This window comes from Pseudorca crassidens, chromosome 2, assembly GCF_039906515.1.
Source record: "Pseudorca crassidens isolate mPseCra1 chromosome 2, mPseCra1.hap1, whole genome shotgun sequence".
Classification (NCBI taxonomy): Eukaryota; Metazoa; Chordata; class Mammalia; order Artiodactyla; family Delphinidae; genus Pseudorca; species Pseudorca crassidens.
In genome coordinates, this window is record NC_090297.1 from 25,352,423 (window position 1) to 25,379,712 (window position 27,290).

The window sequence follows — 27,290 nt, forward strand, 5'->3', positions numbered from 1 at the left end:
TCCATCTGTCTCCTACACACTTATTACAGACTTCCGCTCACCTGGCATTGCTCCAAACGCTGGGGTCTGGCAGTGCGGGGGCCCATAGATGTCGATCGGTTTGAGAGGGGCCGGCACCCACCTCACAGGAGGGACAGGCAAGGCTAACAGCAAACTCCTCTCCCCAACGTCTGCTGTTCTTATGCACCTTCCCCTCAGTTCCCTCCTCAGCCAGCCAAGGCTGAGCCCTGGAGCCCTCCTGTCTGCATTTCTGGCTCAAAGACTGTAGCTGGCTCTCTTCTTGCGGCTGGAGTTCTGCGGTCCACCAACCAGCTGCTGGGATAGTCTGGGCCAGGCACAGGAACAGTGGCAGGCCTGGGGCCTGGGGCCTGACATGACAGCAGAAAGTGTGCTGCTGGGACAGAAAGGTTGCTGAGGGTGAGGGTGCGTGTGAAGTCTCTTGTGCTAAATCCGAGCAGCAGGTGAACAGCACGTGGAAGTTACAAAACCCTTTCACTTTTGTTCTCTTATTATGATCCATGAGGTAGCTATTATCCCAAGAGATGAGGAAGCTGAGGCTGGGGAGTGGAGGGGGTGGGAGGGCTAAGTCCGCATGCTCACTGCCTCTACCTCATGGCCCAGGGGCTTCCTGGAGACAGCAGAGCCGGAGGGTGGCCTTGGTCCACTCAAGGCCTAGATGGTGGCCCCTGGGTCTTGGTCACTGAGCTTGTGATGCAGAGTGTAATTCCTGCCACGGTGAGCACCATGCCTGCGAATGCTCCTGGGATCATGGGGAGAAATTGAGAGGCTCTGAGACCAGCCATGTCAGTAGGAGCTGGTGCAGGGCTGAGGGAAGGGCGCAGACAGGGTCTGTCCCCAGACTACCCAGGGGAAGGAAACTCTGATGGCCACAAGGAAGCAGTGGAGCTGCAGAAGAAAGGGGCAGGATCGGGGAAGATCCTCTCCTCACCGGGCCAAGGGAGATGGCTCTGGAAAAAACTAACCCAGGGGTGTCAAAGCCCAAGTAGTGGCTCCCCAAACTTGCAGTGGCCAGACTTACGTTTTCCACCGATATCTTCTCCAAGGACCTTCCCAACAATCAGTGTAAAGATGATGGCCAGAGAGTTACTGATGGGCACAGCTAGGGTCAGATCTGAGTGATCAGAATGAAAAGAATCTCTGAGATGCAAAAAAAAAAAGTCTTTCTAGGCACAAAACACTTTCATTACATCATCAAGACAGTCTTTTAAAAAGGGTATCTCATGACCCCATTTTCCAGATGAAGTCACAGCAAAGCTCAGGATTCAAACTCAGGTCTCCTGACTCTAAATTCAGTGCTCCCTCAGGATTCCAGCATGAAGACCTGAACTATAAGGTCTGGGACCACCTTGGTTTCCTGGTAAGGATGAGATCTTTGCACTCAAAGAGAACTTCTGAGATCTCAAGGACATCTGGACAGACAAGTACCCAAAACCCATAGGATGCAGTAGCTATTAACACCAAACACGTTTATCAAGTATACATTATGTGCCGGGTGCTTTGTGCACACATCTCATTAATCTTCACAAAAACACTGCAGGAAGAGCATTAGCATCATTCTGCATAGATAAAAGAATCAAAGGCTCAAAGACATCACATAAATTGAGGCAAATTGAGGATTTAAACCAAGGTCTGCCTGACTCCAAAGCCTGTGCCCTTATTGAATCTATTTAGATGGATAAGGACAAACCAAAACTGCAGGTGAAGCACATTTTGTTTCTGTTTCAGCTCAGACTTGGGCCTTACGGAATTACAGAAGAGAAAAAAAGTCAGCGGTAGGAAGCCAGGTACAGGACAGGCCCCACAAGGCTGGGCCTTAAGTAGAGGTCACCGCAGTCCAGGGTCTGTTCCTTAGTTTTGAAGCCCCGAGGGACTGACTTGCAAGAAACAAACTTCAAAAAGACTAATGGAGTTAAGAACACTGTTAACTTAAAATTTATTACACTTAAATTTTGTAAACCTAAAGCTTTTTAAGAAGATAGATTTTACGTTAAGTGCTCTTAAACACATACAAAAAAACAAAACGAAATCAGAAGCTGAGTTACTAGTTTACAAGACTCATAACTGCCAGGCAGACTGTGCATGTTGGCTTCTCAGCACACTCTTTCCCAGCCCTCCCGGGCCTCACCTGCTTCAGGTAGCGGAGGAGAGAACCGTGCAGCTCCTCAGCCCCTGCGAGGCCCCACCGAGGCTGGCATTAGCCATCCAAGAAACTGACACAACAGCTACCTACTCAGAGCTCCTTCCTTAAGCTTTCACACTTTACATCGAGTGCAGTGGCTGCTAAAGTCTGGTTTGCAACAGGAGATTGGGGAGGGAAGCAGCACAGTACAAGGGAAGAGCAAGGGCACTGGAGTGAGGCTGACCCAGGTTTCCCTATGTCACCTTGGTTAGGTCATTCAAACACTCTGAGCCTGTGCCCTACATGACAAACAGTGATAGCAGGATAACAACATCACCTTACAACAGGGTTGTAAGATGAAATATGATAACATGTGTATATCCTTGGCTGAATGTATCCTTAATAAACAGAGACCACTGTTCTGATTATTAGAATGGGTGGGCGTTAAAGGATACAGAGTAGGTGGTGAGATAATAGGATCCTAAAATTCCAATTTGCTCAAAACTTGGTAAATGGCTAACTGCAGTCAGCTGACCAGAGGGCTTAGCATTCTGGGCAGCAGGGAGTGCCAGAGGCTTTCAAACTTTCCTTTAAATGAAGTCTTATGAGAAGCCCAAAATATAAGACAGATGAAAGCGGAGTGACTCTAGTTGAAGCTGACGTGGCAGGTCTGGAGGTCGGCCTATCCGCTCACCCTCCTATGGCCTCTGAGGGGTTTCCCAGGGCTACCTGGGACCCAAATTTCTGTCAAGTCTCTGGGGGGCCTAGGTGAGACTCCAGGAGAGGTGAAATTCTCATAGCAAAGTTCAAGAGCATAAACTTTAGTAATATGTGGCTTCAAGTCCTTCTGCACGGACATGCAGTGGGACTTAAAGAGAGATGCAATAAGTTGCCCAAAGTTCTGTAACTTCATCTCCTAGGTGGAGACAATCATGCCTACTTCATAGGGTTGAGATGAGAATTTTTTAAAATGTGAAAACTAGAACAGTATCTGACGCAGTAGAGGGCAGTCAACAACAGTGGGGGAAAGGCAATTTATGTTTATTGAGCTCCTCCTGGTACAGTGCGCACCAGGTACTCTGCCAAATGCTTTTCATACACTGAATTTAATGCTCTCAGTGTTATGAAGCCAGTTGTAAAAAATCAAGGTTCAAATAAGGGACTTGCTCAAGGTTAGGCAGGTAGCAAGCAGTGGAAGCAAGAGTGTCAAAGCCAGCCCTTGGCACAGCAAAATGAACCTTCTTTCTTCCTCTGCCACTGCATGAGACTGCCAGGCTTCAAACCAACTCCCGTGCCTGGCAGCATACTCATAACCAGCCCACCATGCCCTACTGCCCAGAGAAGAGGGTGCAGCTCGGGAACCAGAGACAGGGGGCTCTCCCTCACTCATGGCAACAAGGTGTTTTAGACACCCTCCCCACAGTGACTCTCCGGGTGGCCTCCACCACTAAGCATAGTAGTTCTAACCCAGAGACCTACCTGTTGATGCCAAGGTGAGGTAGTAGAGAAGGGAGCCACACTGGTTGAGGGAAAAGGGCAGCAGGTACTGGAAACAGAAGAAAACTGCAGTCAGTGTGATTGCTTAACTGAGCAGTGCTGCCTTCTTTGAGCTTTGAGATATGCCTTTCCTCGGAGGGAGGGGTAGCTATAAGGGCCTAGGGCCTAAGCCCTCTGAAAAGAACCCTTCCAGGGCAGAGGGAATGTCACTGAGTGAATTCCATGCCTTTGCCCTGAATGCCCTCCCCCTCAGCCCTGCTGGTTCCTATCCTCCCCATTCTGCAAGTCTCTGAATGCCAGTGTTACTCTCTCCAAGAAGCCCTCCCCTGGTCCCCTAGCTCCAGCCTCCCTCCTGTGAACTCACGCAGCACTTATCTGTACCTCTCTCAAAGCCCTTAGCCCTAAGAGACGGTTGTGTCTATGTCTTGTCTTTCCCACTAGCCTAGACTGGCAGCGTTGGGGTCAGAGGTAGTTCTCCATATCCTGCCTCCCCAGGGCCAATTTGAGCCCTAAGCCCTCCCTCCGGAAAGGTCTGTTGGAAGGATCACCATAATAAAATATTAATAATAGCAGCTCAAAACATCATAGATTTGGGCCCTAATTATGTACTAGGCCCAATGCTAAGTGCTTTATGTGCCTCACCTCACTTAATACTCACAACTGCCCCATGAGATGGTTACATTATTCCCATTTTACAGATGAGGAAACTGAGGCTCAAGGCAGACAAGGAATTCATCCAAGAGCTTCTAGCGAGTAAGTGGTGGAATGCAGATTCTGACCCTGACCTGTTTGACTCCAGAGACCAAATTCTTAGCGGCTACGCCTGAGAAAGGGGTCATTCACCGACGCACCTCAGTATTCAAGAAGAGGGTCTTCGTCTCCTGCAGCAACTGCCGGGCCCACGTCCGCTCATGAACCTGCTGCAGGTGCGAGGAGGCCCGCTTCAGCAGCGGCTGTGTGCCACCCCACAGAGCGGCCACCAGCACCAGAGCCAGCACCTGCCCTGGATGGAGATGCGAGTGACACTCCCTCCCCCGCCGCGCCGCCCCACCGCACGGCCCCAGCCCTCCTCCGGCCTCCCATCCCCAGCCCGCCGCCCCTACAGCCCTTCTTTGCTCTCCAACGCCCCGGGTGTGATTGGCGGGTAGGACAGACCCCGGGAGGCCGGGGAGGTGGATCCAGGAGCCCAGGTTCGGGATTGCAGCAGTGGTCGGGGTTAGGTGATGGAGGTGGAGTAGAAATGAATTCCGGGTGGGAGTCTGGAAGCCTGGGGAGGGGCGGGGCCCGCCTACCCAGGGTCGCCGCCATGGCAACGCCGCTCCTCTCCACTTCCGGGAACGAAGGGGCGGAGACCCGTAATCCGGAAGTTGTGCCAAAGCCTCTTCCGGTTCTGCTCGCGTTGCGTTTTTCCTCGCGTCACCGCCGGCATGGTGAGTTCTCGTGAATTAGAGTTGTTGCCCTGGGGGTCCGGGCCGGGGCCGATTCTGGGCGCTGACACTCCCGTCCTGTCCCCACAGAAGCCGATCCTGCTGCAGGGCCATGAGCGGTCCATTACGCAGATTAAGTACAACCGCGAGGGAGACCTCCTCTTCACGGTGGCCAAGGACCCGGTGAGCGTCGGCCGGAGGGCGAGCCGCCGGGACAGTGCGGAGGGGGCCCGGGAGGGGGCGAGTTCATTCTGCCGGGGCGAAGGGTGGACAGGCCAGTTTTGCCGCGAGAGAGAACCCAAAGAGCGCCCCATTCTGAGAAGTAGGGAGAGACTATCCCGGGATTAGGAGGGCGAGAACATTAAACCTGGAGAGGTGGGAAAGGACTCAGTTGTTGGTAGAAGGAAGGACTAGCCGGGGAGAAGAAAAGTAAGGGACCTTGTGGAAGGGGAAGGGGGACGAGGGTCAGCTTGCTCAGGGAGCGGAGAGGAGACCATTCTGGGGAAGAACAAAACTATTCTACAAGGATAGGGGAGCAGACCACCTGAAGAAAGGGAAAGTTGATCCTTGGGTGGCGAGGGACACAGAGGCCTTAATGAAGATGTCCCTGGTATCATTTCAGTCAGCCCTTTCCTGCCGCTCACTGACTGCAGACAGCCCCTCACAGTACTGCCTTTTGAGGCACCTCCATGTGGAGGAAGTTAACTCGAGTGCCTAAAAGTGAGGGCTCTGAAACCAAACAGACCTGATTTGAATCCTGAGTGCTGCGTTCACTAGCAGTGTGACTTTGAGCATGTCGTTTAACCTTTATAAACTTAAAATGTCCCTTCTTACAAAATATGGGTAGTAATAGTGCTTCTTTCTGGGATTGTCTTTAAGATTAATGAGATTATTCAAGTAAGGAGCTTAGTGTGTGTGAATGCCTAATTAATGTTAGTCACCTATATTTTAAATTCCTTAGACAGTATTTTATTGGAGCTACCCTTTGAAGAAGGCGTTACTGTCCTGACCATTTTACAGATGGGAAAACAAGTTCAGAGGGGAGAAGCACTAATTTTGAGATAATACAGTGAGATAGTAGCAGAGCAGGGATGGGAACCCAAGCTTCCCTACTACCAACTGCTCCCATTTGGACAGAACACCAAAGCTACTGTTTTGCTAGGCTCGCACCTGACTTGACCTTTTATTTTTCTGAGGGTTTAGGAGTCTGGGGAAGGGCCGGTATAGTGGCAAATGGAGACTTTTTGCAAGCCTCCTGACTCCCTTGCTGCTTACCTGTGGGAAGGAGGAGAATCCAGGAGTTGGTCTTTTTACCAGCAACCTGCTGTTTCCCAAGAGATGAGCAGGAGAGGGCAGAATCTGGCCTAGGTAGAGGCTGCTGGGGGCTCCTGGGGCAAAATAGGAGGCCGTTGCTCTGCCTGAGATGCCTATCACCCTGTCATATTGTCATTGACACCTCCAGATTGTCAATGTATGGTACTCTGTGAATGGTGAGAGGCTGGGCACCTATATGGGCCATACCGGAGCTGTGTGGTGTGTGGACGCTGACTGTATCCTTGTCTTTGCTCTGAGTCTGTGCTCCCAGGGTCTGCCAGCAATGGAGAGGCTGCTGACTTGGAGTTGGGAGTCTGGGTTGCTCTTGTGGGTCTAGAGAATGATGCTACCTGCCTCCTTGGTCTGTTCATTGGTTGGGGGAGCATTTAGGACAAGTTCCAGTTCTGGATGAGGAGGTTAGGATGAGAGAAGAAGGAAGGCTCTCTGGTGCTGAACAGGGAGGTGATTCAGTTGGCCTTCCAGGAGGACAAGGGCTCGGGTGAACTCTGTCATGCTTCTTAACACCCTCTTCAGGGGACACCAAGCATGTCCTCACCGGCTCAGCTGACAACAGCTGTCGTCTCTGGGACTGTGAAACAGGTAAGCCTGAATCCTTCACTTTTACAGCAAACAGTGAGGACCTACAGGTTCTGGGTAAATAGAGATAAATCCAGAGATGGTTCTTAGTCTAGGGAAAAAGAGACAGACAAGAAAATAAAGAAGACAGAGGAGAAAAGAGGCATACAGTGAGATATAAGCCATGTTAGAGGAAGCAAAGAGCACTGTGGAAGGCCGGAGGTGGGCATCTGAATGCCTGGAATGGGGGTGGGAACAGCCTGGGAAGGTTTCCCAAAGTAAATATCATATGAGCTGGGGCTTGAAGGATGAGAAAGAGGTCATCGCTCTGGAACATGCAGGAATGAAAGCAGGGCAAGTATCATATCCAAGCCATCTGATCTGGCGGGAGTTCCTGCCTCTTGGGGAATGAAATAGACAGCAGTGGGGAAGCTGAGGCAGGCTAGGGCCAGAACAGGCCTTGAATGCAAACTCAGGAGCGTGGCTTTGTTCTGTAGGATTTGGCATGCCATGGAGGTCCCTGAGCAGGGAAGAGCATGTTTAGCTTTAGCAAGCCCAGATAGCAGTGGGGAGCATTGGAGGAACAGACAGAAGACAGGGGAGCCTATTAAGCTGCTGCATTTAGTAAACGTTTACTGGTAATCCAGATCTCCCAGGTCTTTGCTGGGCACTGGGGACACACAGAGAAATTAGAGCCGGACTTTGCTGTGGAAGAGTGCATTCTGAGGCAGAGACAGATAGAATGCAGTCCACTGTGAGTGCCACAGTGGCAGGTGTCTGAGGAGGGACTGTGGGGAGAAGTTAAAAGACTTGAGCCAAAGCACAGCAGTGAGGAAAAAAGTGGGGGAGGGCACTAGAGTCAGTAGTGCAGGAGAAACAGTGCAACGTGACGATAGGCAAGTGTATTTTTTTGTTTGTTTTGCTTTTAAAAAATATTTATTTATTTGGTTGCACCAGCTCCTTAGTTGCAGGACGTGGGCTCCTTAGTTGTGGCATACGAACTCTTAGTTGCAGCATGCATGTGGGATCTAGTTCCCTGACCAGGGATAGAACCCTGGCTCCCTGCATTGGGAGTGCGGAGTCTTATCCACTGTGCCACGAGGGAAATCCCAATAGGCAAGTGTAGAGAGAGTCCTCCCTGCAGTGGGCAAGGGCTAGCCCACACTCTGCCTGTCTCCAGGGAAGCAGCTGGCCCTAGTCAAGACCAATTCAGCAGTCCGGACCTGTGGCTTTGACTTCGGGGGCAACATCATCATGTTCTCCACGGACAAGCAGATGGGCTACCAGTGCTTCGTGAGCTTCTTCGACCTGCGGGATCCGAGCCAGATTGGTGAGCCGGTGCTGGGGTTCAGGACTAGAGTTGAGGTGAAGGGCTCGACTCCAGAGCCCAGGGCCTGACATCTGCTGCCCCACACAGACAACAACGAGCCCTACATGAAGATCCCGTGCAACGACTCCAAGATCACCAGTGCTGTTTGGGGACCCCTTGGCGAGTGCATCATTGCAGGCCATGAGGGCGGAGAGCTCAACCAGTATAGCGCCAAGGTGAGGGGGTGGGTAAGGCCTAAGCCCATCAGAATGATTCTCTATGAGAGGCAGGATAAGCCCAGTGGTTAAGAGGGCTGGATTCACATACAGATTTCACCCCTTTCTCATTATGTGATCTTGGGCGTATTACATAACTTCACGGAGCCTATTTATCTGTAAGATGTTTCAAGGATCAGATGACACCAGGTGTTTGAAAAACTTGTCATAGAGTACTCAGGATATGTTACTAATGATCACAGTTAAGCATTCTCCTGCCACTACTGAGTGCCAGGCCCCATGCTAGCCTCTGAGGACAAAGAAGTGAATCAGACATGGGCCCTGCCCCGGGGGAGACAGACTGGCAAACAGCTAGCACGTGGGTCAGATTGTGAGTTTTGCCACCACAGAGGTCTCAGCCAAGTACAGAAAGTGCCCTCTATCACAGAGGAGGTGGCATGTACATTAATCTGTGAAGAATAAATGGAGCTTCAAGCCGGAAGAGAGGAACCAGGACTAGATAGTTTGCGGGTCAGGAGACAAAGGAGTTGTAATTTTCCCTTAGGCAGGAGGTAATCTTCAAATGGTTATGGATGATCAGGTTTTCTCTTTAGAAAACTCTCGCAGGCTAGTTTGGAGAATGGACATAAACTCTAGGCAGTAGTCATGGGGATGTGCACTACCTGACAGTCAGGAGACGTTCAGAGGTGACTGATGAGATGGACCCACAAGAGCAAAGGGTAAAGTCCAGGCTGTCTCAGATTTCAGTTGTGGGTGCCTGGGTTTCTGAAGAATACTGGACTATAATACCATAAAGGTTAGTCAGTCACTCAACAAGCACTGACTGTGGCCCACTAAAGTACCAGGCCTACCTGCAGGAAGGGAATGGGAACCAAGGGCAAAGACATAAATAACGCTTGATGATAGCAAACAGTGAGCTGATCTGTGCCCCCAGATAGGCCTGACTGCAAAGCTGGTACTTGTTCCCTGAAATGTAAGAGCCAGATACATCCCTACCATGTGTCCAAATTAATGGAGGAGACAGAAATACATTCTTCCCTCAGAATAGGTGAAAGTAACTCAGGAAAGGAAATGACAGTCTTCTGAGGGTCTCTGTTTGAGGCCTAATGCTTGAGGCCTTTTAATCATGTAACAAATGTTTACAGAGCACAGGCCAGGTGCCTGTCATTCAAAGTCAGTTAAGACCCAGTCCCAGTATCCTTACAGTGGCCCTTGACCCGGAGGGCTTTTTTTTTTTTTTTTTGGCCATGCCATGCAGCTTGTGGGATGTTAGTTCCTGGACCAGGGATCGGCAGTGACAATGCCAGTGAGATGCTGAGTCCTAACCACTGGATTGCCAGGGAATTACCCCGGGGGCTTTTTTTTTTAATTAATTAATTTTATTTATTTATTTTTGGCTGCGTTGGGTCTTCGTTGCTGCGCATGGGCTTTCTCTACCTGTGGAGAGCGGGGGCTACTCTTTGTTGTGGTGCGCGGGCTTCTCATTGCAGTGGCTCCTCTTTGTTGTGGAGCACGGGCTCTAGGCGCTTGGGCTTCAGTAGTTGTGGTTCGTGGGCTCATTAGTTGTGGCTCGCGGGCTCTAGAGCGCAGGCTCAGTAGTTGTGGCGCACAAGCTTCGTTGCTCCAAGGCATGTGGGATCTTCCTGGACTAGGGCGTGAACCGTGTCCCCTGCATTGGCAGGCAGTTTCTTAACCACTGGGCCACCAGGGAAGTCTGCCCTCAGGGCTTTTAATAATCTTGTTTTCTAGATAGAGAAATTGAGGCACAGAGAAGTTTCATTTGTTTGTTTTTGGCCACGCTGCTTGGCTTGCAGGATCTTAGTTCCCTGCCCAGGGATTGAACCCGGGCCCTTGGCAGTGAAAGCGCAGAATCCTAACCACTGGACTGCCAGGGAACTCCTACAGAGAAGTACTTTTTCTTTTTCTTTTTTTTTTTTTTTTGCGGTATGCGGGCCTCTCACTGTTGTGGCCTCTCCCGTTGCGGAGCACAGGAGCACAGGCTCCGGATGCGCAGGCTCAGCGGCCATGGCTCACAGGCCCAGCCGCTCCGTGGCATGTGGGATCTTCCCAGACTGGGGCACGAATCCGTGTCCCCTGCATCGGCAGGCGGACTCTCAACCACTGCACCACCAGGGAAGCCCAGAGAAGTACTTTTAAGGGCAGACTCTAAAACTCTGTACTACATAGTCTAGCAGGTTCTTTTAGTGGGAAGGGAAATCAGGAGATGAGACGGCCTTTTGAAAGGACCTAAGAAAAGGATGGACGAGCAGTGGTCCTCGTGACCTGTGACCAAGACCCTACGAGGGAAGGAGATGCGAGTGGATTCTGCCTCTGACTGGTTTTAGGATCTCCAGTCACATCACCTCTCTGAACCTTAGTTTATTCCTTTTAAATTTTCTGTTAAAATACTTCATAGGATTGTTGTGAGGATTAAAGGAAATAGGTGTTGCTCAGTGCTTAGCACAATGCTTGGCAAATAGTAGCCATTCAATAAATATTTGTTGGAAGGATTAAACGGAAACTTCTCTACTGTTACATGATGATTAATTAATAGGTCTGTAGATTTGTCACCATAAGTGTGTGTTTTCCTAGGTAAACTAGCAGTGTTTACAAAACCTGCACACTTGGGCCAGGTTGGGCTTGGGAGTGGGAGTAAATGTTGATTCAGGGGACACTGAGGCAGCCCCAACCCAGACCCCTCCCCTTCATGGAACAAGAAACAGTCCAGAACCCTGGCTGAGCAGTGGGGTAGTGAGGATCAGGTTGGTCAGAGCCTCACTCTTCTTTCTTTTGCAGTCTGGGGAGGTATTGGTGACTATTAAGGAGCACTCCCGGCAGATCAATGACATCCAGTTATCCAGGGACATGACCATGTTTGTCACTGCATCCAAGGACAACACAGCCAAGGTGAGCCCGGGCAAGGGGTCTGGTGGGGCTGATCCCACCCTCCAGCCTGGCTCTCGACTTCCCCCCAAGAAGGCTCCTTTTACAGATTTCTCCCCTGCTTTCTCTAGCTCTTTGACTCCACAACCCTTGAACACCAGAAGACTTTCCGGACAGAACGTCCCGTCAACTCAGCTGCCCTCTCTCCCAACTATGACCATGTAAGGGACCCCACCCGAGCTTCTTGCTAAAGCCTTGGAATGTTTCCAGGATCTACTTGTTTGTCTAGCAATTAAGAAAAGATCTCTGGGGGAAAATGGTGTCAGGCAGAGAGGAGATTGTCAGAGCAGCAACAAGGCTGAATGATTGGGAAGCCCCAGGGGACAGGGTAGGAGGTGGCTGAAGGATGTTTGTTCCTTACCCTTAATATATTCCTAATCTGATGTGGGAGATAATTAAAGGCTTATGGGGTGGGGGGAAAAAAACAGAAAATGGATTTGCCTGCCCTTTGGGCCTGTCTAGAGTTTCTTCTTCCCTTCAGGTGGTGCTGGGCGGTGGTCAGGAAGCAATGGATGTAACCACCACTTCCACCCGGATTGGCAAGTTCGAGGCCAGGTAAAGGGGGAAGGAGCTCTTCCAAACTGAAACTTCATGAAATGTCTTTCATGATGGACACAAATCATAAAACTAAAGAGACTTTCCTTAATTCATTGGCTGCTAGGAAGTGCAGCCAGATTTGTGGCCCTTCTGTGACAAGTGTATAATATAGCAGTTAAGAGCATGAACTCTTGGGCTCGCTCTGAAGCTCTACACATCACTGTAGTTCTCTGTGCCCAATTACCCTTGACTGTATAATGAAGACAATGATAATATACTTACCTCATAAAACTGTGCAGATTAAATAAATGACTTGGGCTTCCCTGGTGGCGCAGTGGTTGAGAGTCCGCCTGCCGATGCAGGGGACACGGGTTCGTGCCCCGGTCCGGGAAGATTCTACATGCTGCGCGGAGCGCTGCTGAGACTGCGCATCCGGAGCCTGTGCTCCGCAGCGGGAGAGGCCAACGACAGTGAGAGGCCCGCGTACTGCAAAAAAAATAAAATAAAATAAAATAAATGACTTAATAGTTGTTAAGCTCTTAGAGCACTGCCCAGCACATAGTAAGGAAGACGTTTGGGTCCAATCTTCCCCCAACTTTGTCTTGTTCTGTTCACATTCATTTCCCCTTTTCCCAGTTTCCCCACTTTACAGTTTGTGTTTGGGGAGTGGTACCTCTCGACATGTTTTGGAAGGAGATGGAAAATGAATGAACTGTCACTTCCCACCCCGCTGTCTCCTCCAGGTTCTTCCACTTGGCCTTTGAAGAAGAGTTTGGAAGAATCAAGGGTCACTTTGGACCTATCAACAGTGTTGCCTTCCATCCTGATGGCAAGAGGTAGGGTCCAGTGAAGGGAGCTGAGCTCAGCCCTGGTCTGCCTGCCTCTGCCCCTTTCCCATGCCCTGCCTGCTAGGCCTGCCTCCCCCAGGGCAGGCCTCTGACCGGGCCCTGCCTGTCTCTTTCCAGCTACAGCAGCGGTGGAGAAGATGGTTATGTCCGCATCCACTACTTCGACCCACAGTACTTTGAATTTGAGTTTGAGGCTTAAGAAGCCGGATCTCTGGGAATTCCCTGGCCATCCAGTGATTAGGACTCCGAGCTTCCACTGCACACACACACCACACCACACCACAGCACACCAACACACACACCAACACACACGCCGGATCTCCATATGGGCCAGGTTCACAGAAGGCTTTGGACTCTGAGAAATAAATTAGTTTGGAAATAAATGGTTTCTGGTCAGAAATTTCGTCAGTTTCAACACTTTCCCTTCTCAGTGATGCCCCAGCAAGCTCATACCAATCATGGATACCTTTATTATTTGGACCTTCTCCCTACACTTTGGACACTTCAAACCTGGAACTTCAGTATTATGGGCTAGGCTGGGTTGCAGGCACCGTCATTCAAGGTCCAAAGGTGCTGAGGGGCCTGGAGAAGTTTCAGGAACATCTCAACCACCATCCAAGGACCAGTACTTAGGGTTGGGGCTCAGAGGCTGAATCTGTTGGCTGAGAGCCTTCTGTCTTCTGATCTGTTGCTATTTGCCACACCTTCTCCCATGCTACCTCTGAAGGCTCAGGTGGATGGGTCCAGCGCAGAAACAGGCCTGAGGAAGAGGAGGAGGACAGGTAAGGAAGCTGAGCAGAGGGGAGAACTCCCCCAGGGAGGAGGAGGGAGAGGGGGTCACCTTGCCACAGTCGCAGGCTCTGGGGCTCCACAGAGGGCCAGATGGCCAAGGGATTGGGGACGTAGAGCGGGTTCCGGAGTTTTCGTTGCTCTTTTGGCTGATTGAGCCCAGACCACAAGGAGTGTGTTCGAGTTCTCACTTCACACAGGCATCTGGAGGGGGTGAGAGAGTGAGCTTCCAGACTCAGCTATGCCCTCTGGGACTCCAGGTGAGGGCGCTGGTTAGTAGGGTGACAGCTCCCCCAGGGCAGTGATACCCTCTCCCGCAGATGACAGTAGCTAGTCAGATCCTGAACTGGGCACTAAATAAAGCCGGAACAAGACAAAGTCCTAGTTCTTAAGGAGTTCTGCTTTGCTTTGCTTTGAAAGGATCAGGGAAGGCTAATTAAGAGTGTGCCATTTGAGCTGGGTCTAGCAGCAACAGTTCACCAGGTGTGCAAAAACATGGAAATACTTAGGGGGAACTGCAGGAGCAAAAGCAAGAAAGTGGGAAAGGGCCCAAGGTGAATATTGATAGGTCTAGACTGATGAGTTAAAAAAAAAGGATGAAAGTGGAGATAATAAGAGCAGTGAGGAAGCTGTTCCAGTGGTCCACGTGGAAAGGAAAGTCTGGATTAGGGTAGTAGGAGGGGCCTTGGACAGGAAAGGACTACGCTAAGAAATTCTTAGTAGAGGGACTTCCCTGGTGGCGCAATGGTTAGGACTCCGTGCTCTCAATGCAAGGGGCCCAGGTTCGATCCCTGGTCAGGGAACTAGATCCCACATACATGCCACAACTAAGAGTTCGCATGCCACAACTAGAGCCGGCGAGCCGCAACTAAGACCTGGCGCAACCAAATAAATATTTAAAAAAAATAAATTCTTAGAAGAAAAGCTAAATATGAAGGATGGGGGAGAGGGAGGTAAAAATAAGTTTCTAACCTGAATGATAAGCAGAGTTAGTAAAAACAACATGGTGGAGAGGAGGCCACTGGGCAACAAAAGATAACTAAATATGAGCTCTACCTTCTTAGCAGTGAACCTTCCCTCCCCTCATCTCAGTCTGATGAGAGAAAGATGGCTAATGGGAGCTCATTGGTGGCATATGCAACAAGCCAACCAAATAATAAAAATGACTACCACTCGTGTGCCCACTGTGTGCCAGGCACTGTGCTAAGCACTTTCCATATTTTAACTCAGCTAATCCTCACACATGCCCCCACCCCACCTCTAGGCTATTGTGACTATTACGATTCTTTGCTTGCTACTGATGAAACAGATTCAGGGTTGCTTTTGATCGCCCAGCAGGTGAGTGGTGAAGCCAGAATTTGAGCCCAAACAATTTGACTCAGCATTCAACCTCTACTCTATTGCTTCACTAGAATCAACCCTGCAAAGTGGTAGAGAGCCCCAGAAATGACTTTGGCAGCAACTTTCCCCTTCAGTCTTTGTTTTTAAGCTAGGAGTGCACTTGTTCTTGGCTATGGACAGAGTGGGGGGTAGGTCTGAAGGATTGGCCATAGACCCATTTATTTCGGGCTTTGCATAAGTTAGGGGGAAGTGTGAGCTCTGGAGGTAGGATAGGAGAGGACACTCCGAGTTTTTCTAAGAGAGAAACTCGTTTGAAAGGGAAAGATGTCTTTTTTTTTTGGCTGCGCCTTGCAGCTTGCGGGATCTTAGTTCCCCAACCAGGGATCGAACCGGGCCCCAGCAGTGAAAGCGCCAAGTCCTAACCATGGTCCACCAGCAAATTCCCGAAGATGTCTTCTAAGAAAGTAGGCTGCCAATGCAGCAGGTACCCACCCCTGTCCTGTGCCTGCCCTCTGACCCACATTGACACCCCCTTAGCTCACCTCTCCTTTTCACTGTTGCAGAGGAAGGTGCCGAAAGGGGAGGCATAGGAGTGATCAAACAGCGCCAACAGCATCCCCTCCCCAAACTCCAGCGACAGCGGGAACTGGCGGCCCAGCTGCCACACGCAATCCAGGAAGAGGAGAAAGATGGGTGCCTCGTGCTTGGGGTGGGTGTGGGAGAAGGCCGAGTGAGCACAGCGCAGCTGGAAGGGGTGGCCGGCCTGGGGAGGGGGCAGAGCGATGGGCACAAGGAAGTGGAGATTCTGGATGGAGGGCTAGGGCTGGGCTGGGCGGCCACTTACCTGGATCCACTCTTGCTCTATCAGTTCCTGGAATCCAGCCATGGTTCGGCTCAAGGGGTCTAGGATGAGTTGGGCCAGTGAAGTCACTAGCAGGGTGCTGTCCGTGCCTTCGGCCCCATGCACCAGGATGCAGGCCCCTTCCCTGTGGGCCCAGGGCTTATCAGCAGTGGCCTGTCCTTCCCTGCCTGGGGTAGCCAGGCCAGGAATAGAAAGGGCCCATTTGAAACCTGTATTTGCTTACTGAGATGTGGTTTTGTGCCCAGACATTGAGAGCCCTGCCCACCCTGCCCTCTTCTCTTTCTTGTAGGGCGGCGAGGGGGGGCCCTTACCACTCCATGCCCTGGGCTGCTAGGCAGGCTGTGCTTAGTGCCTCCTTCACATGTGACAGCCAGCGGCAGCCATCTAGTCGACTAAGCCAGCGGTCCATGCTCTGCTCTGGGTCCCCACAGGCTTCCATCAGGCACACGAAGCTCTCCTGTAAGGGCCGCCCCCTGCACAAGTGGGAGTCTGGTCATCCCTTCTCCAGCCCAAGCTCTGGTGAGCATAGCCTAGGAACAAATGCTCCAGACCAGTGAGGGAGACATAGAGCCCTCAGAGGAGCCCACCTGACAAGAGGGACACAGGGTCCTTTGGAGAGCCCACCTAATCTGATGGAAATGTTTCCCCAAACTTGAGGAGACCCAAGACCCTTTGGGGAGACCTAGTCTGTTGGGGAAGCATAGCAATGCCTGGGGAGGGGTCACATAGCCCCCTGGAGAAACAGAATGCCCTGGGAAACCCCAATTTGATGAAGGTGTCACAGTACCCTTGATGTACCCTAGTCTGATGGGAGCAACACAGTACCCCCTGGGGAGAACCAGTCTGACAAGAGAAACACGATACTCCTGAGATTCTGGTATCTGCTCCTACTTCCCAGGAACTGTTCTGCTCTAGATCACCAGTAACCTCCTGCCAGAAAATCTAATTGAGACTTTTTCAGGCTTGTTTAAAAGCTTTCAGTGGCTCCCCACTGCCTTTAGGATAAGCTCTGAGCTCATAATCATGGCATTCAAGACCTTTGCTCTGGCCCCTGTCACCCCTTTAGCCTCTCTACCTCCATCTCTCTTTCCCTGCCTCCACCTCACACTCCTCACTCCCACCTCACCGAAGTGCTTGCAGTTCCAAAACAGAACAAATGACTAGGCTCCCTGCTCCTGCACACCTGCAATGCCTTCACCTGTTCTCAGGGAAGCTTTCTTAGGATGACCTATTCTAACAGAGGGGCGCCTCTTCTGTGCTGCTACTTATCACACTGAATTCTAATTGCCCATTTACTGCTGATCTTCCAACCATGTCTGGGCTGGCCACCATCTCAGCCTCTGTGCTGGGTCAATGTTGGCCGGATCAATGAATAAACAGAGTTTTATATTCTGGATAGGGGAGCAGTCCAATCTCAAAGCACAAAAGTCCCTCAGGACCTTCTCTTGGTTCTACCAGCACCTGGAGACAGAGGGAGCAGATAACAACTGTGCGGGTACAGCCCTCAAGGGCAGGGCTGGGACACGCGTGTGTGTGTGTGTGTGTGTGTGTGTGTGTGTGTGTGTGTGTGTGTGTTCCTGGAAGGGAAATTTCAGTTCAATGTAAAGAAGTGCTTTTTCTACCCAGGCAGAGTTGGGGTGCCTAGACAGGAATGAGCTCTGTCAGTGGGGACATGCCTACCTGGCAGGATGGCTACCAGGAAAGACCTAACAGTCCTGGAAGTTCCTACAAGACCGCCCTCCCCCTGCCCCCATCCATGAAGAGTCCTGCACAAAAGAACCTAGGAGAGGATGGGAAGACCCCTTACCTCTCCAGGGGCCGGTGCAGCCGTTTCCAGCCCGGGTAGGCGGCCTTGGCCTCGGTGCCGCCGCCAGTCATGCGGGCCTGTTTGGCGGCCTGGGCCGAGCGCGTGTCCACGATGAAGCCCCGGGCCCCCGGGCGAGCTTCCGCCAGCACAGCTCGCAGCAGCTCCTCGTCCGCAGCGCAACGCAGCTTCTGGGGCCCGGTCAGGGGCTGGCTGGAACGTAGGAGCACCTGCGGACAGGGACTCAGCTCGGAAACTGTACCCACCAGGCCCCGGTTCAGGGACTTCGCTCAGGGGATCCCTAGGCCGGGTTTACACACTGGAGCGGGTCTAGAGCTGTATGGGGCGTGGGGTGGGGGGGTAGCCCAGGAGCCCTGGGAGCGTCGGACCGGGTCTGGGTGGGTTGTGGCCAGAGGGGGGAGGGACCCGCTGGGTAGAACGTGGGCGGGTCATGGGTTGACAAAAGAGGGACAAGGCTTCAGTGGGCCCAGACCAGCCGGAGGTGGGGCCAGAGATTGGCGAGACTCGGAAACCAGGGAGAGGGGCGGGGTCAGGATCAATGAAGGCAGGGTTGAGCTGAGTGGGCGGGGCCAGAATAGGGCCGGAGCCCGGGCCGAAGCCGGGCAACCAACAGGCCGGCCAGTGTAGAGAAGAGCCAAGAGGGACGCAGAGGGTCCTAGCGGCGGGCTCTGGGGAGGGGTGGGGCTCACGGTTCCGCGGGGAGCGTGGTAGTAGCTGAGCACAGGGAAGCGGCCTCCCTGGCGGAAGCGGGCGCTGCGCGCCAGGGCATCGTCGTCCACGGCGCGAGGCACGATTACCGCGCGGGGGTAACTGGGGCACAAGCTGAAGTCCTCGTTCGCCTCGCTCAGCCGCCACGCTCTGGTCTGCGGCACAGGGAGGGGCGAAGACCAGGTCTAGGGCACACAGTGAGTGCCCTGTCCCCGCTCCCCTTCCAGACCCGGCTCTCCCACATCCCCAGGCCCCCATGACTGCGCCGACCTCGCGAGCTATTCGCTTGTAGTAGCGTTCGGGTGGGTGGAAGTGCCAGGCTTCGCCCAATCTCAAGCCCTTGGGACGGTAGAAGAACGGAAAGGAGGTGATGACCGATTCCAGGGAGGACAGCGCCTGGGGAACGAAGGCAAGGGATCTGGGAAAGGTCGGAATCCAGCCCTCCGCTCCGCAGCTCCCGCCTCTCCACGCACTCCAGAACACCCTGCATCCGCGATAACGCTGGATGCTGAGTCCCCTTGTTACGGGATAGGGTAGCTTAAGTGCCCCTGGTGCAACCCTGGCGTACCTCAATGGAGCGGGCGATGTCCAGCGTCGCTTCCACGCCCTCTATGTCCAGCTGCAGCACTCGCAGGTCCTTACAGCGCAGCGTGATGGTGCCGGCGTCACCCGCGACGCTGGGGATGGATAAACTTAGGCTTAATGTCCCCTGACCTCTACCAGAGGGGAGGAGAAAGGAGTTTCTTAGGATTGTACGTTATGCAGGGGGGGCACCAGCTCCAACTGCGCTTGCCCTTCCCCCTCTCCCTGCGGAGCCATGCGTTCCCAGACTACGGGGATGTCCCCGCCACGTCTCACCGCTTCTCGATGGAGTCGACATTACGCAACAGCAGCAGCCACAGGTCTGGAGTCGCCTGGGGTCCTGGCGACAGCAGCAGGTGGTGGCCGGTGACGCAAAGCGTGCCGCGCAGCGGGGGCATCTCCGGGCCCCGCAGGAGCTCGGCTTGGGCCTGGCCCGTACGGATCAGCTCCGAGAACTCCATTCCTCCAGCGGTGGGCCTGGGACCCGGCAGAAGGACAGACTCTAGGAGCGTCAGGCGGGGTGAGCGCGGGCTCCGAAAGGGACAGGAACTGGCTGGGCAGCTGGCGACGCCGGCAGGACAGCTGTTAAGGAGGCCCCTTGGAGGAAGGGATCGCACAGTTTCACAGGAATTTCCCCCTCCTATTTCCAGCACTTCTTAGTGAAGACCCCGGGGTTAGAACCTGTTAAGGAAACCTCAATTTCACCATCTGTGAAATGGGGAGAATATTCTTGTTAAAGCCCTTTACCTCCTGCCTGGGTCGCAGGAGGCACTCACATTTTTGGTTTTTTTAACTATGGGGTGCTGGCACTCTCACCGATTAAAAAAAAATAAAGAAAAATACCGTCTCTTCTCCTGTACCCTGGTGGAAGAGGTGGAAAGGGTGAATGTGAAACTGGGAACTGTCTGCATCCTCCCCTACATCGGAGGCTGGGTGGGGGAAATCCCTTGGTCCACCTTAAATGCAAGCAGCTGTGTAGCAGGCACCCCTCCCCCACCACAGCTGGAAGTCCCTGCCTGAGGGCGCCCTCTATGGGGGCCACTTCTGGTATAGTTCTGCCCTGAGGAGCTCCATCCCTCATCACTCCATCCTTTGCCCAAACATGAATTGCCTGTACACTGAGCTGGGCCCTACACTGGGTGTTGGGACCCAAGAATGGCTGAGGAAAGTTCTGTTCACAGGATTTTCAGTCTGGCAAGAGACACACTTAAGCTGGTAAATTACTAGAGTTTAAGTCTATTTGCTGGAGGACCCATCCATCCAAGTATTCTTTTATTTCTTAAACACTGATGACTATACTGTGTTAAGTGCTGATTACTAAGAAAAATAAGATGTACTCCTGCCTTTAAAGAGCCTTCTGGTCTACTAGGTTCCAGGCTTCTGTGTGTGTGCAAAAGCCTTCCATCAAATAATGGAATCATAGGTGCCCCCCCATAATATAACATAAAGTTGGAACTGCTCTATGAAAGGAACCAGACATAAAAGAGTATAAATTATAAAATTCCAGTCCAGCAGCATCAGCTGGGATGGAAATTCGTTAGAAATGCAAATTATTGGGCCCTACCCCAAACACACTGAATCTGAAGCTTTGGGAATGGGGCAATCTATTTTAACAAGTTTTCCAGATGATTCTGATCCATGCTAAAGATTGAGAACCGGGACTTCCCTGGTGGAGCAGTGGTTAAGAATCTGCCTGACAACACAGGGGACACGGGTTCGAGCCCTGGTCTGGGAAGATCCCACATGCCGTGGAGCAACTAAGCCCATGCACCACAACTACTGAGCCTGCGCTCTAGGGCCCTCAAACCATACCTACTGAGCCCATGTGCCACAACTACTGAAGCCCATGCGCCTAGAGCCCATGCTCCGCAACAGAGAAGCCACCGCAATGGGAAGCCTGCGCACCGCAACGAAGAGTAGCCCTGGCTCACCGCACTAGAGAAAGCCCGCGTGCAGCAACAAAGACCCAACGCAGCCAAAAATAAATTAAAAAAAAAAAAAAGATTGAGAACCACTAGAAAGTATACAAAAAGGCAAAACTAATCTATGCTGTCAAATTAGGGTAGTATTACTGAAACCAAGTCCCCCTAAAACCAAGATTCCTTACTGAGTTTATGATTAATCTCTCTATCTAAAACTTTACTCTCTTTTATGTCCCCTCTGACTTCAATCCTGTGCTAAATGAACACTAATCAACCAGAGTCAGGGACTTCCCTGGTGGTCCAGTGGTTAAGACTCTGTGCTTCCAGGCTTCCCTGGTGGCGCAGTGGTTAAGAATCTGCCTGCCAATTCAGGGGACACAGGTTCGAGCCCTGGTCTGGGAATATCCCACATGCTGCAGAGCAACTAAGCCTGTGCACCACAACTGCTGAGCCTGCACTCTAGAGCCCACGTACCACAACTACTGAAGCCCGCGTGCCCAGTGCCCGTGCTCCACAACAAAGAGAAGCCACTGAAATGAGAAGCCTGCACACCACAACAACTAGAGAAATCCCGTGCCCGCAGCAATGAAGACCCAACACAGCCAAAAATAAAATAAATAGAATAAAAAAAAAAGACTCCACACTTCCACTGTAGGAAGCACGGGTTCCATCACTGGTAGGGAACTAAAATCCCACATGCCTTGTGGCATGGCCAAAAAAACAAAAACAAACAAACACAGAGTCAGAAGTCTAAAATTGCTGCTGTCAATAACACCATTAATGTACTGAAACTGCTATTCTAGATATCATCATTAACATACAAATTCAAGTTGTTTCTCTAAGACAAGATGAGGTAACAGCTCATCAGCCCCTAGCTATGGACCCCTGGCCAGATAATCATAAACCAGAGACATTCTGACTCCTGAAACAACGATTAAGAAATGTCACAGGGGCTTCCCTGGTGGCGCAGTGGTTGAGAGTCCGCCTGCCGATGCAGGGGACACGGGTTCGCGCCCCGGTCCGGGAGGATCCCACGTGCCGCGGAGCGGCTGGGCCCGTGAGCCATGGCCGCTGGGCCTGCGTGTCCGGAGCCTGTGCTCTGCAACGGGAGAGGCCACAAAAGTGAGAGGCCCGCGTACCGCAAAAAAAAAAAAAAGAAAAAGAAAAAAAAGATATGTCACAGAAACGATTACGAAATGTCACAGAAATGTCACAACATGATGGCTAATCTCAGCCTCTTTGTTCTTCCCCTGTTTTTTTTTTTGTTATTTTGGGGGGTTTTTTTGGTCACACCACGCGGCATGCAGAACTTCCCCCACCAGAGATTGAACCTGTGCCTGCTGCCGTGGAAGCGTGGAGTCTTAACCACTGGACAACCAGGGAAGTCTGGTTCTTCCCCTTTTTTATTCTTTTACTTTATTTTTTATTTATTAAAAAATTGTTTTTCTTCCCCTTTTTTAAAAAAACCCCAACATTCAAAGACCAAGTTGGAGTGGAGCTGAGGCTTGGCTTTTATTCCCCTGCTTGGCTCCCTGCAATAAACCCTTACTTTGCTGCAAACACCCTGTCAGAGCTTGGCTTTTTGCGCTGCAGGCATATGAACAAGCCCTATGCTTGGTTACATTACCCTTAGGAGAGTTGTGATAGGCCAGGAGCACAAAAGAGGCTTCCTGGATGATAGTAATACTCCTTTGCTTGATCTAGGTACCACTTACATAAGTGTGTTCAGTTTGGGAGAATTCAGCAAGCCATGTATTTATGACATGTAAATTTTTCTGTGTGTTATATTTCAATACAAAGTTTTAAAAAAGGAACCGTTCTGGTTGAAGCCCTGGGAGGGGCAGGGAGAGGAAGGTCTAGGAGGCCATCCACAGCTGTGCCCTTACCCTGCACACAGTCCTTGAGGGATTTCCAAGGGAACCAAAAGTTCCTTAGAATATAGCTTGAAATCATTGATCTGTCCCAACAGAGAGTCAGTGACTTGTCCAAGGTCCCACAGATCTAGCACCAGAACCCAGTTCTCCTGACTCCTGAGCCAGGGATCTGGACCCTATTCCTTTGCTGAAGGGCCAGTGTCATAAGTGAGGACAGGGGGCAGCTTGTCAGCCTCCTATCCCCTCCCCAATCCCTTCACTTGGGTCTTGGGAAGAGGGCCAAGACTCTGGTGTGGATGATGCTTTTCTTATCCTGGAGCAACTTCCTTTCTGGGAACTGGGTGTCTCCTTCTGGGCAAAGACAATAAATTTTATCCAAGGGGCCAGAGGAGCAGGGCTTCTCCTGCCCCCACCCGGATAGGCATCACGTGGCTCCCGGGTTAGCAGTGTAGGAAAATCCCAGCCCTTGCACACTCAGCCTCCCACACCCATCTACCTACCCACCCCGACACACTCAAGCCTCCCTGACCCACCTTGAACATTCACCAGCGCACACTCCCTGCACATTTCTTTCACCCTCAGCTTCTGCCATCTCTTCCTGGGTAATATTGCCAGCCTTTCCTTAATCCCAGAGCTTCAGACTTGCCCTGTCCCTCATCCCCAACCATGTCCATGGAGCCACTGAAATTCCAGGCAGTGGGTGAAGAAGATGAGGAGGATGAAGAAGAAGAGAGCCTGGACTCTGTAAAGGCGCTGACGGCCAAGCTGCAGCTGCAGACACGGCGGCCCTCATATCTGGAGTGGACGGCCCAGGTCCAGAGCCAGGCCTGGCGCAGGGCCCAAGCCAGACCCGAGCCCGGGGGACCTGGGACCATTTGCGGCTTCGACTCAATGGACTCTGCCCTTGAGTGGCTCCGACGGGAGCTGGTGAGTCTGGTGGGGAGGGCAGCCTTGCAGAGGGCCTTGAGGGCAGTCCTTAGGGCACAAGACACTGGGTATGGGGAGGGGATGAGAATGACCCTGCCTCTAGCAAATGCCCACTCCTGTGGCTTTGTCCCAGGGCTGAGGAGCCAGGCATGGACTTGTCCAGTGTTTTATTCAGGGAGCCTTGCTGAAGAAGGAGTCCATCCAATCTACTGACCTTGTGGTCCTGTGGCTCAGGGGACAGAGTCTGCCCTTGTGGGGCAACCAGTTATAGCTGGGGAAGGCATGGCCTCCCATACTCTGGGAATTGCTATACCCCAAAGATACAAAGGAGGTACTGACCACGCTGTACAAGAGGCCAGTGTTGAATAGGTGGTTCAATCCAATATGTGCAAATATAAAAATGTCCAGCCTCCAAATTGGAGATTCCATTTAGTTGATCTAGGATTGGGCCCCAGGTACCTGTATTTGTTTAGCTTGGTTTTAGAGCAAGATCTACGAGATGGGATGGATAGAGCTGGGGTGTGAGGGTGTGGGGAGGACACACCCAGTGCAGAGACCCAGGGTGTTGACCAGGAGGGAAAAATGGGAGGTTCAGCAGGCTCACGCCCCCTCTCGGCCGCAGCGGGAGATGCAGGCACAGGACCGGCAGCTGGCAGCGCAGCTGCTTCGGCTGCGGGCCCAGCTGCACCGACTGAAGGTGGACCAAGTCTGTCACCTGCACCAAGAGCTGCTGAACGAGGCCGAGATGGAGCTGGAGCTGGAGCCGGGAGCCGGCCTGGCCCTGGCCCCGCCACTGCGGCATCTGGGCCTCACGCGCATGAACATCAGCGCCCGGCGCTTCACCCTCTGCTGAGGGGCACCCGCGTGCCTGCCTCGCCACCCGCTACCCATTCCCCAGCCCACCTGGGAAGAAGGAAAGGAGGGGTGCCCCAGAGGAGCCAGCACCTGGAGACCGGTGGGGGGAGAGTCCGGGAGATGCTCAGAGCTCTGGGAGCTTAAAGCCCCTGCATCCTGTTGCTCCTGCTGCCCCAGATGGGGGAGGGGGGACGGTGTGGAGGAAGGGGAGGAGTTCACAGACTCCCAGCCTTCTCAATAAACCTCTGCTTCCCATCAAGGTCTCTGCAGTCATTTATTCAGGCCCAAGGTGGCTCTATGTCACTTGTTGCTGGGACCAGGGATTCTACTGCCAGAGAGAAGGCTGACCTTGGGGGTGGAAATGGACAGATGGCTCCCCATCTTCCCCACAGCTCCACTTCTGTTGCTCTATCTTATCAAGATCAGAACTGGAAAAGAACTTAAAATTCTAAATCACCCCCGTGGAAGGTGACTTAGGTAAATGGGCAGCTGAAGAACACAAGATCTGGTAGACCTGGGTTCCGTGGCAGCTCCACCGCTGATTTCTATTGAAATGAGACTCTGAGGAGGTCCCTTAACCCCTGCATCTGTTTCTTTGTCTTTAAAATGGAAATGCTAATTCTCACTCCACAAGTGGTTGGATACACCTGAAGTGAGATAATGCACTGTAAGCCCTCAATAAATGTGCATTATTATGTATTATTACTAGCCCCAGTGGTGTTCTTGCTGTTGCGCTGAGGCCCAGAGATGGACTGTGAAGTGCTCAGGTTCACAGCAAGGGGAGCTGGGCCCCGCAGCTGGGACTCTGGGCTCTGTGTCATTCGGTAGGTTTTTTGTTTTTTGTTTTTTGTATTTCTCGGCTTTTGTTTCTGTGTTACCCTCTTTGTCTGACTTTCCAGCTCAGGCTTCCTCTTCCCCCCACCCATTTCCTGTCTCCCCCTTCCCTCCGCAGCTGAGGTGCACACAGCCTTGCAAACCCCAACAATGCTCTGTGGGCTCCCCTCCCCCAGCCCGCTCCCCCAGGGCAGGCTTAGGCGGTGGCAACATATTTATGCTTTCCGCCGGGTGGGATCAAGGCCCAGCTCCTGGGCCTGAGAGAGGCCACCTAGAGTTCCTCATAACACTGGTGACCTGGCCCTCAGCCTTGACGGGTGTCACCCTCAGCCTGGCCCCTGAAGAAAGGGAGATTGTTGACCTGTTTGCTGCTGTGACAAGGTCCCCGCCTCCTGCCTATAACAGAAGGCACGGCCAGTCTGCTGCCTGCACCTGGGTGCCTGGGCAGGAGTGTCTGTTCTGTCTCCCACCTGTTGCAGGAGGTAGTGTCAGGCCCTGTGCCTCTGACAGGAGCTGTGGTCTCACCTCTACCTGGTTAGAAGGGTTGCCCTACTCTCCAACTATAATTAGGGGGGGTTGTCCTGCCCTCTGCCCACGACAGAGGCTGTTTCTCTGCCCCCTTTAAAGACAAGAGGTTGTTCTGCCCGCTTTCTTAAACAGCCTGTTGTCCAGTGTTCTGTCCGTAAGAGGGGTGTTAGCCTACCCTCTGCATATAATAAACTATTGTCCTGTGCCCTGAGATGGCATGGCTGTGTCTAGCAGCTGTGTGAGCCTGGTATCTATCTGACTGGAACACGGGTGTCTGCTCTCCAGTGATGTTACAGGGATGCTGTCGTCTCCTCTGACTCTGAAGTGATGTTAGTTTTGCCCTCCGACTGTAATGAAAGGGTCACCCAGCTCTCAGACTGTGACAGCAGTGCTACTGGCCCTTCACTGCAAGCTGAGTGGTGCCTGTTTGCCTCCCGCTCAGTGGGGTTTCAAGGCTCCCCTTGAATCTCTTGTCCAGGTGCACCCTGGGAGGGCGGGGGGAAGTTCTATCACCTCCAAGTGCCACCCTCAGGGTGAGTAGGGCCTGGACTGGAGACGTATAGGACCCCTGAGGGCTGAGAGGTGGGGGGCTATGGCAGCAGGAAGCTAGGGGTGCTGGAGGCCTGTGGTTGGGCTGCTGGGGCCCTCAGGAGGTGGCAGGAAGTCAGGGTGGGACGTGGGCGCGGGGAGACACGCAGTGGCTACGACGGAGAGGGGAGCTGAAGCTGTGTCTGGGCAGCCAGGCTAGGCCAGGAAGGCCATGTGAATGGGGCCAGAGGGCTCCTGGGCTGGGCAGGTAAGGAGTACTGGGAACAGGGGTCTAGGGGCTGTGGTGGGGGGCCTGATAGCAGAGGGCTGCAGCTGGGCCTGGGGCCAGGCTCCCCAGGTATGCAGCAGCCCTTCAGGCTGGGGGACAGAAAAACCTGGCTGGAGGTCAGGTGGAAGACAGGCAGAACAGCCGGATGACCTCTTTCCTGCGTAGCTGTTACCTCCCGCCTCTGTCACACTGCCGGCCATCAGGCCCCACCTCACTGGGAGCATTTTCCTTGGGGATGTGGCACATAGACCGTCAGGTGCTACAAAGGCCTTCAGAAATCCCTAAATCCAGTCACTCCTTCCCTGCAGTCCGTCAGCGAGGCAGAGGCAGAGAGGGTGATGGCCCTGAGAGAGGGTGATGGCCTAGGGTGTGACACACACCCCCTATGGAGCAAGGTGATGGGCAGGCTTGAGTCAGGGGTCCCAAGAATACTTCCGGTTGCTGGGGCTGACCCCAATGACAAGACTCTCCTGAGAGAGAGAGAGAGGAGCCACCCAGAGCATCCAGATGGACACGTGAGCAGTGATTTCAGCCTCAGTGACCAACAGTTTGTGAGAGAAGGAGGAGTCTTCCTTTGGGAACGGATGGGCATGAGAAGG

General features: G+C 52.6%; 4 protein-coding genes across 15 annotated transcripts; 2 read left to right on the forward strand and 2 right to left on the reverse strand.

Moving 5' to 3' along the window:
• Positions 1-4: 4 nt before the first annotated feature.
• On the reverse strand, positions 5-5,004 carry TMEM234 (transmembrane protein 234). Of its 4 annotated transcripts, none has more exons than XR_010940706.1 (6): positions 4,930-5,004; positions 4,489-4,640; positions 3,620-3,686; positions 1,040-1,132; positions 610-760; positions 255-391 (listed from the first exon to the last, which is right to left on the reverse strand). XR_010940706.1 is itself a non-coding variant. In XM_067725277.1 (5 exons), the coding sequence occupies exons 1-5, from the start codon at positions 4,943-4,945 to the stop codon at positions 207-209; spliced, it is 513 nt and encodes a 170-aa protein (XP_067581378.1). In that variant the 5' UTR covers positions 4,946-5,004; the 3' UTR covers positions 5-206. The 4 variants fall into 4 exon arrangements, 2 of the variants coding, with proteins under 2 accessions (XP_067581378.1, XP_067581379.1); XR_010940705.1 differs by having other exon boundaries at positions 256-394; XM_067725277.1 differs by lacking the exon at positions 610-760 and having other exon boundaries at positions 5-391.
• EIF3I (eukaryotic translation initiation factor 3 subunit I) lies at positions 4,935-13,227 on the forward strand. Its single transcript, XM_067725271.1, has 11 exons — positions 4,935-5,067; positions 5,155-5,247; positions 6,527-6,614; positions 6,913-6,978; positions 8,135-8,284; positions 8,372-8,499; positions 11,296-11,406; positions 11,514-11,603; positions 11,924-11,997; positions 12,723-12,815; positions 12,945-13,227. The coding sequence occupies exons 1-11, from the start codon at positions 5,065-5,067 to the stop codon at positions 13,024-13,026; spliced, it is 978 nt and encodes a 325-aa protein (XP_067581372.1). The 5' UTR covers positions 4,935-5,064; the 3' UTR covers positions 13,027-13,227.
• On the reverse strand, positions 9,591-19,903 carry LOC137218437 (myotubularin-related protein 9-like). 9 transcript variants are annotated; one of them, XR_010940704.1, is made up of 12 exons: positions 19,778-19,893; positions 19,211-19,615; positions 18,921-19,068; positions 18,623-18,748; positions 18,334-18,537; positions 17,627-17,853; positions 16,131-16,292; positions 15,802-15,943; positions 15,500-15,720; positions 13,669-13,820; positions 13,294-13,587; positions 9,591-12,465 (listed from the first exon to the last, which is right to left on the reverse strand). XR_010940704.1 is itself a non-coding variant. In XM_067725263.1 (11 exons), exons 2-11 carry the CDS (start codon positions 19,393-19,395, stop codon positions 13,457-13,459), a joined length of 1,659 nt encoding a protein of 552 aa, XP_067581364.1. In that variant the 5' UTR covers positions 19,396-19,615; positions 19,778-19,891; the 3' UTR covers positions 13,274-13,456. The 9 variants fall into 9 exon arrangements, 7 of the variants coding, with proteins under 7 accessions (XP_067581364.1, XP_067581363.1, XP_067581365.1 ...); XR_010940703.1 differs by having other exon boundaries at positions 9,591-10,244; positions 12,262-13,587; XM_067725263.1 differs by lacking the exon at positions 9,591-12,465 and having other exon boundaries at positions 13,274-13,587; positions 18,921-19,029; positions 19,778-19,891.
• Positions 19,904-23,181: 3,278 nt separating this feature from the next.
• On the forward strand, positions 23,182-24,767 carry FAM167B (family with sequence similarity 167 member B). Its single transcript, XM_067711869.1, has 2 exons — positions 23,182-23,657; positions 24,280-24,767. The coding sequence occupies exons 1-2, from the start codon at positions 23,397-23,399 to the stop codon at positions 24,508-24,510; spliced, it is 492 nt and encodes a 163-aa protein (XP_067567970.1). The 5' UTR covers positions 23,182-23,396; the 3' UTR covers positions 24,511-24,767.
• The last annotated feature ends 2,523 nt before the right edge of the window (positions 24,768-27,290 follow it).

Coding starts and splice junctions, on each gene's coding strand:
- TMEM234 (XM_067725277.1), bottom strand. Junction 3,687..4,488: donor CCCTCTTCTTGAATACTGAG/GTGCGTCGGTGA, acceptor TTCTGTTTCCAG/TACCTGCTGCCCTTTTCCCT. Junction 392..1,039: donor AGAAGATATCGGTGGAAAAC/GTAAGTCTGGCC, acceptor CTGTCCCAGCAG/CACACTTTCTGCTGTCATGT.
- EIF3I (XM_067725271.1), top strand. Junction 11,407..11,513: donor CCAAGGACAACACAGCCAAG/GTGAGCCCGGGC, acceptor TGCTTTCTCTAG/CTCTTTGACTCCACAACCCT. Junction 12,816..12,944: donor TTCCATCCTGATGGCAAGAG/GTAGGGTCCAGT, acceptor GTCTCTTTCCAG/CTACAGCAGCGGTGGAGAAG.
- LOC137218437 (XM_067725261.1), bottom strand. CDS start 19,395: ATGGAGTTCTCGGAGCTGATCCGTACGGGCCAGGCCCAAGCCGAGCTC. Junction 18,538..18,622: donor ACAAGCGAATAGCTCGCGAG/GTCGGCGCAGTC, acceptor TGTGTGCCCTAG/ACCTGGTCTTCGCCCCTCCC. Junction 13,821..15,499: donor TGCAACAGTGAAAAGGAGAG/GTGAGCTAAGGG, acceptor CACCCCCTCCAG/ATGCCTGTGTGAAGTGAGAA.
- FAM167B (XM_067711869.1), top strand. CDS start 23,397: ATGTCCATGGAGCCACTGAAATTCCAGGCAGTGGGTGAAGAAGATGAG. Junction 23,658..24,279: donor AGTGGCTCCGACGGGAGCTG/GTGAGTCTGGTG, acceptor TCTCGGCCGCAG/CGGGAGATGCAGGCACAGGA.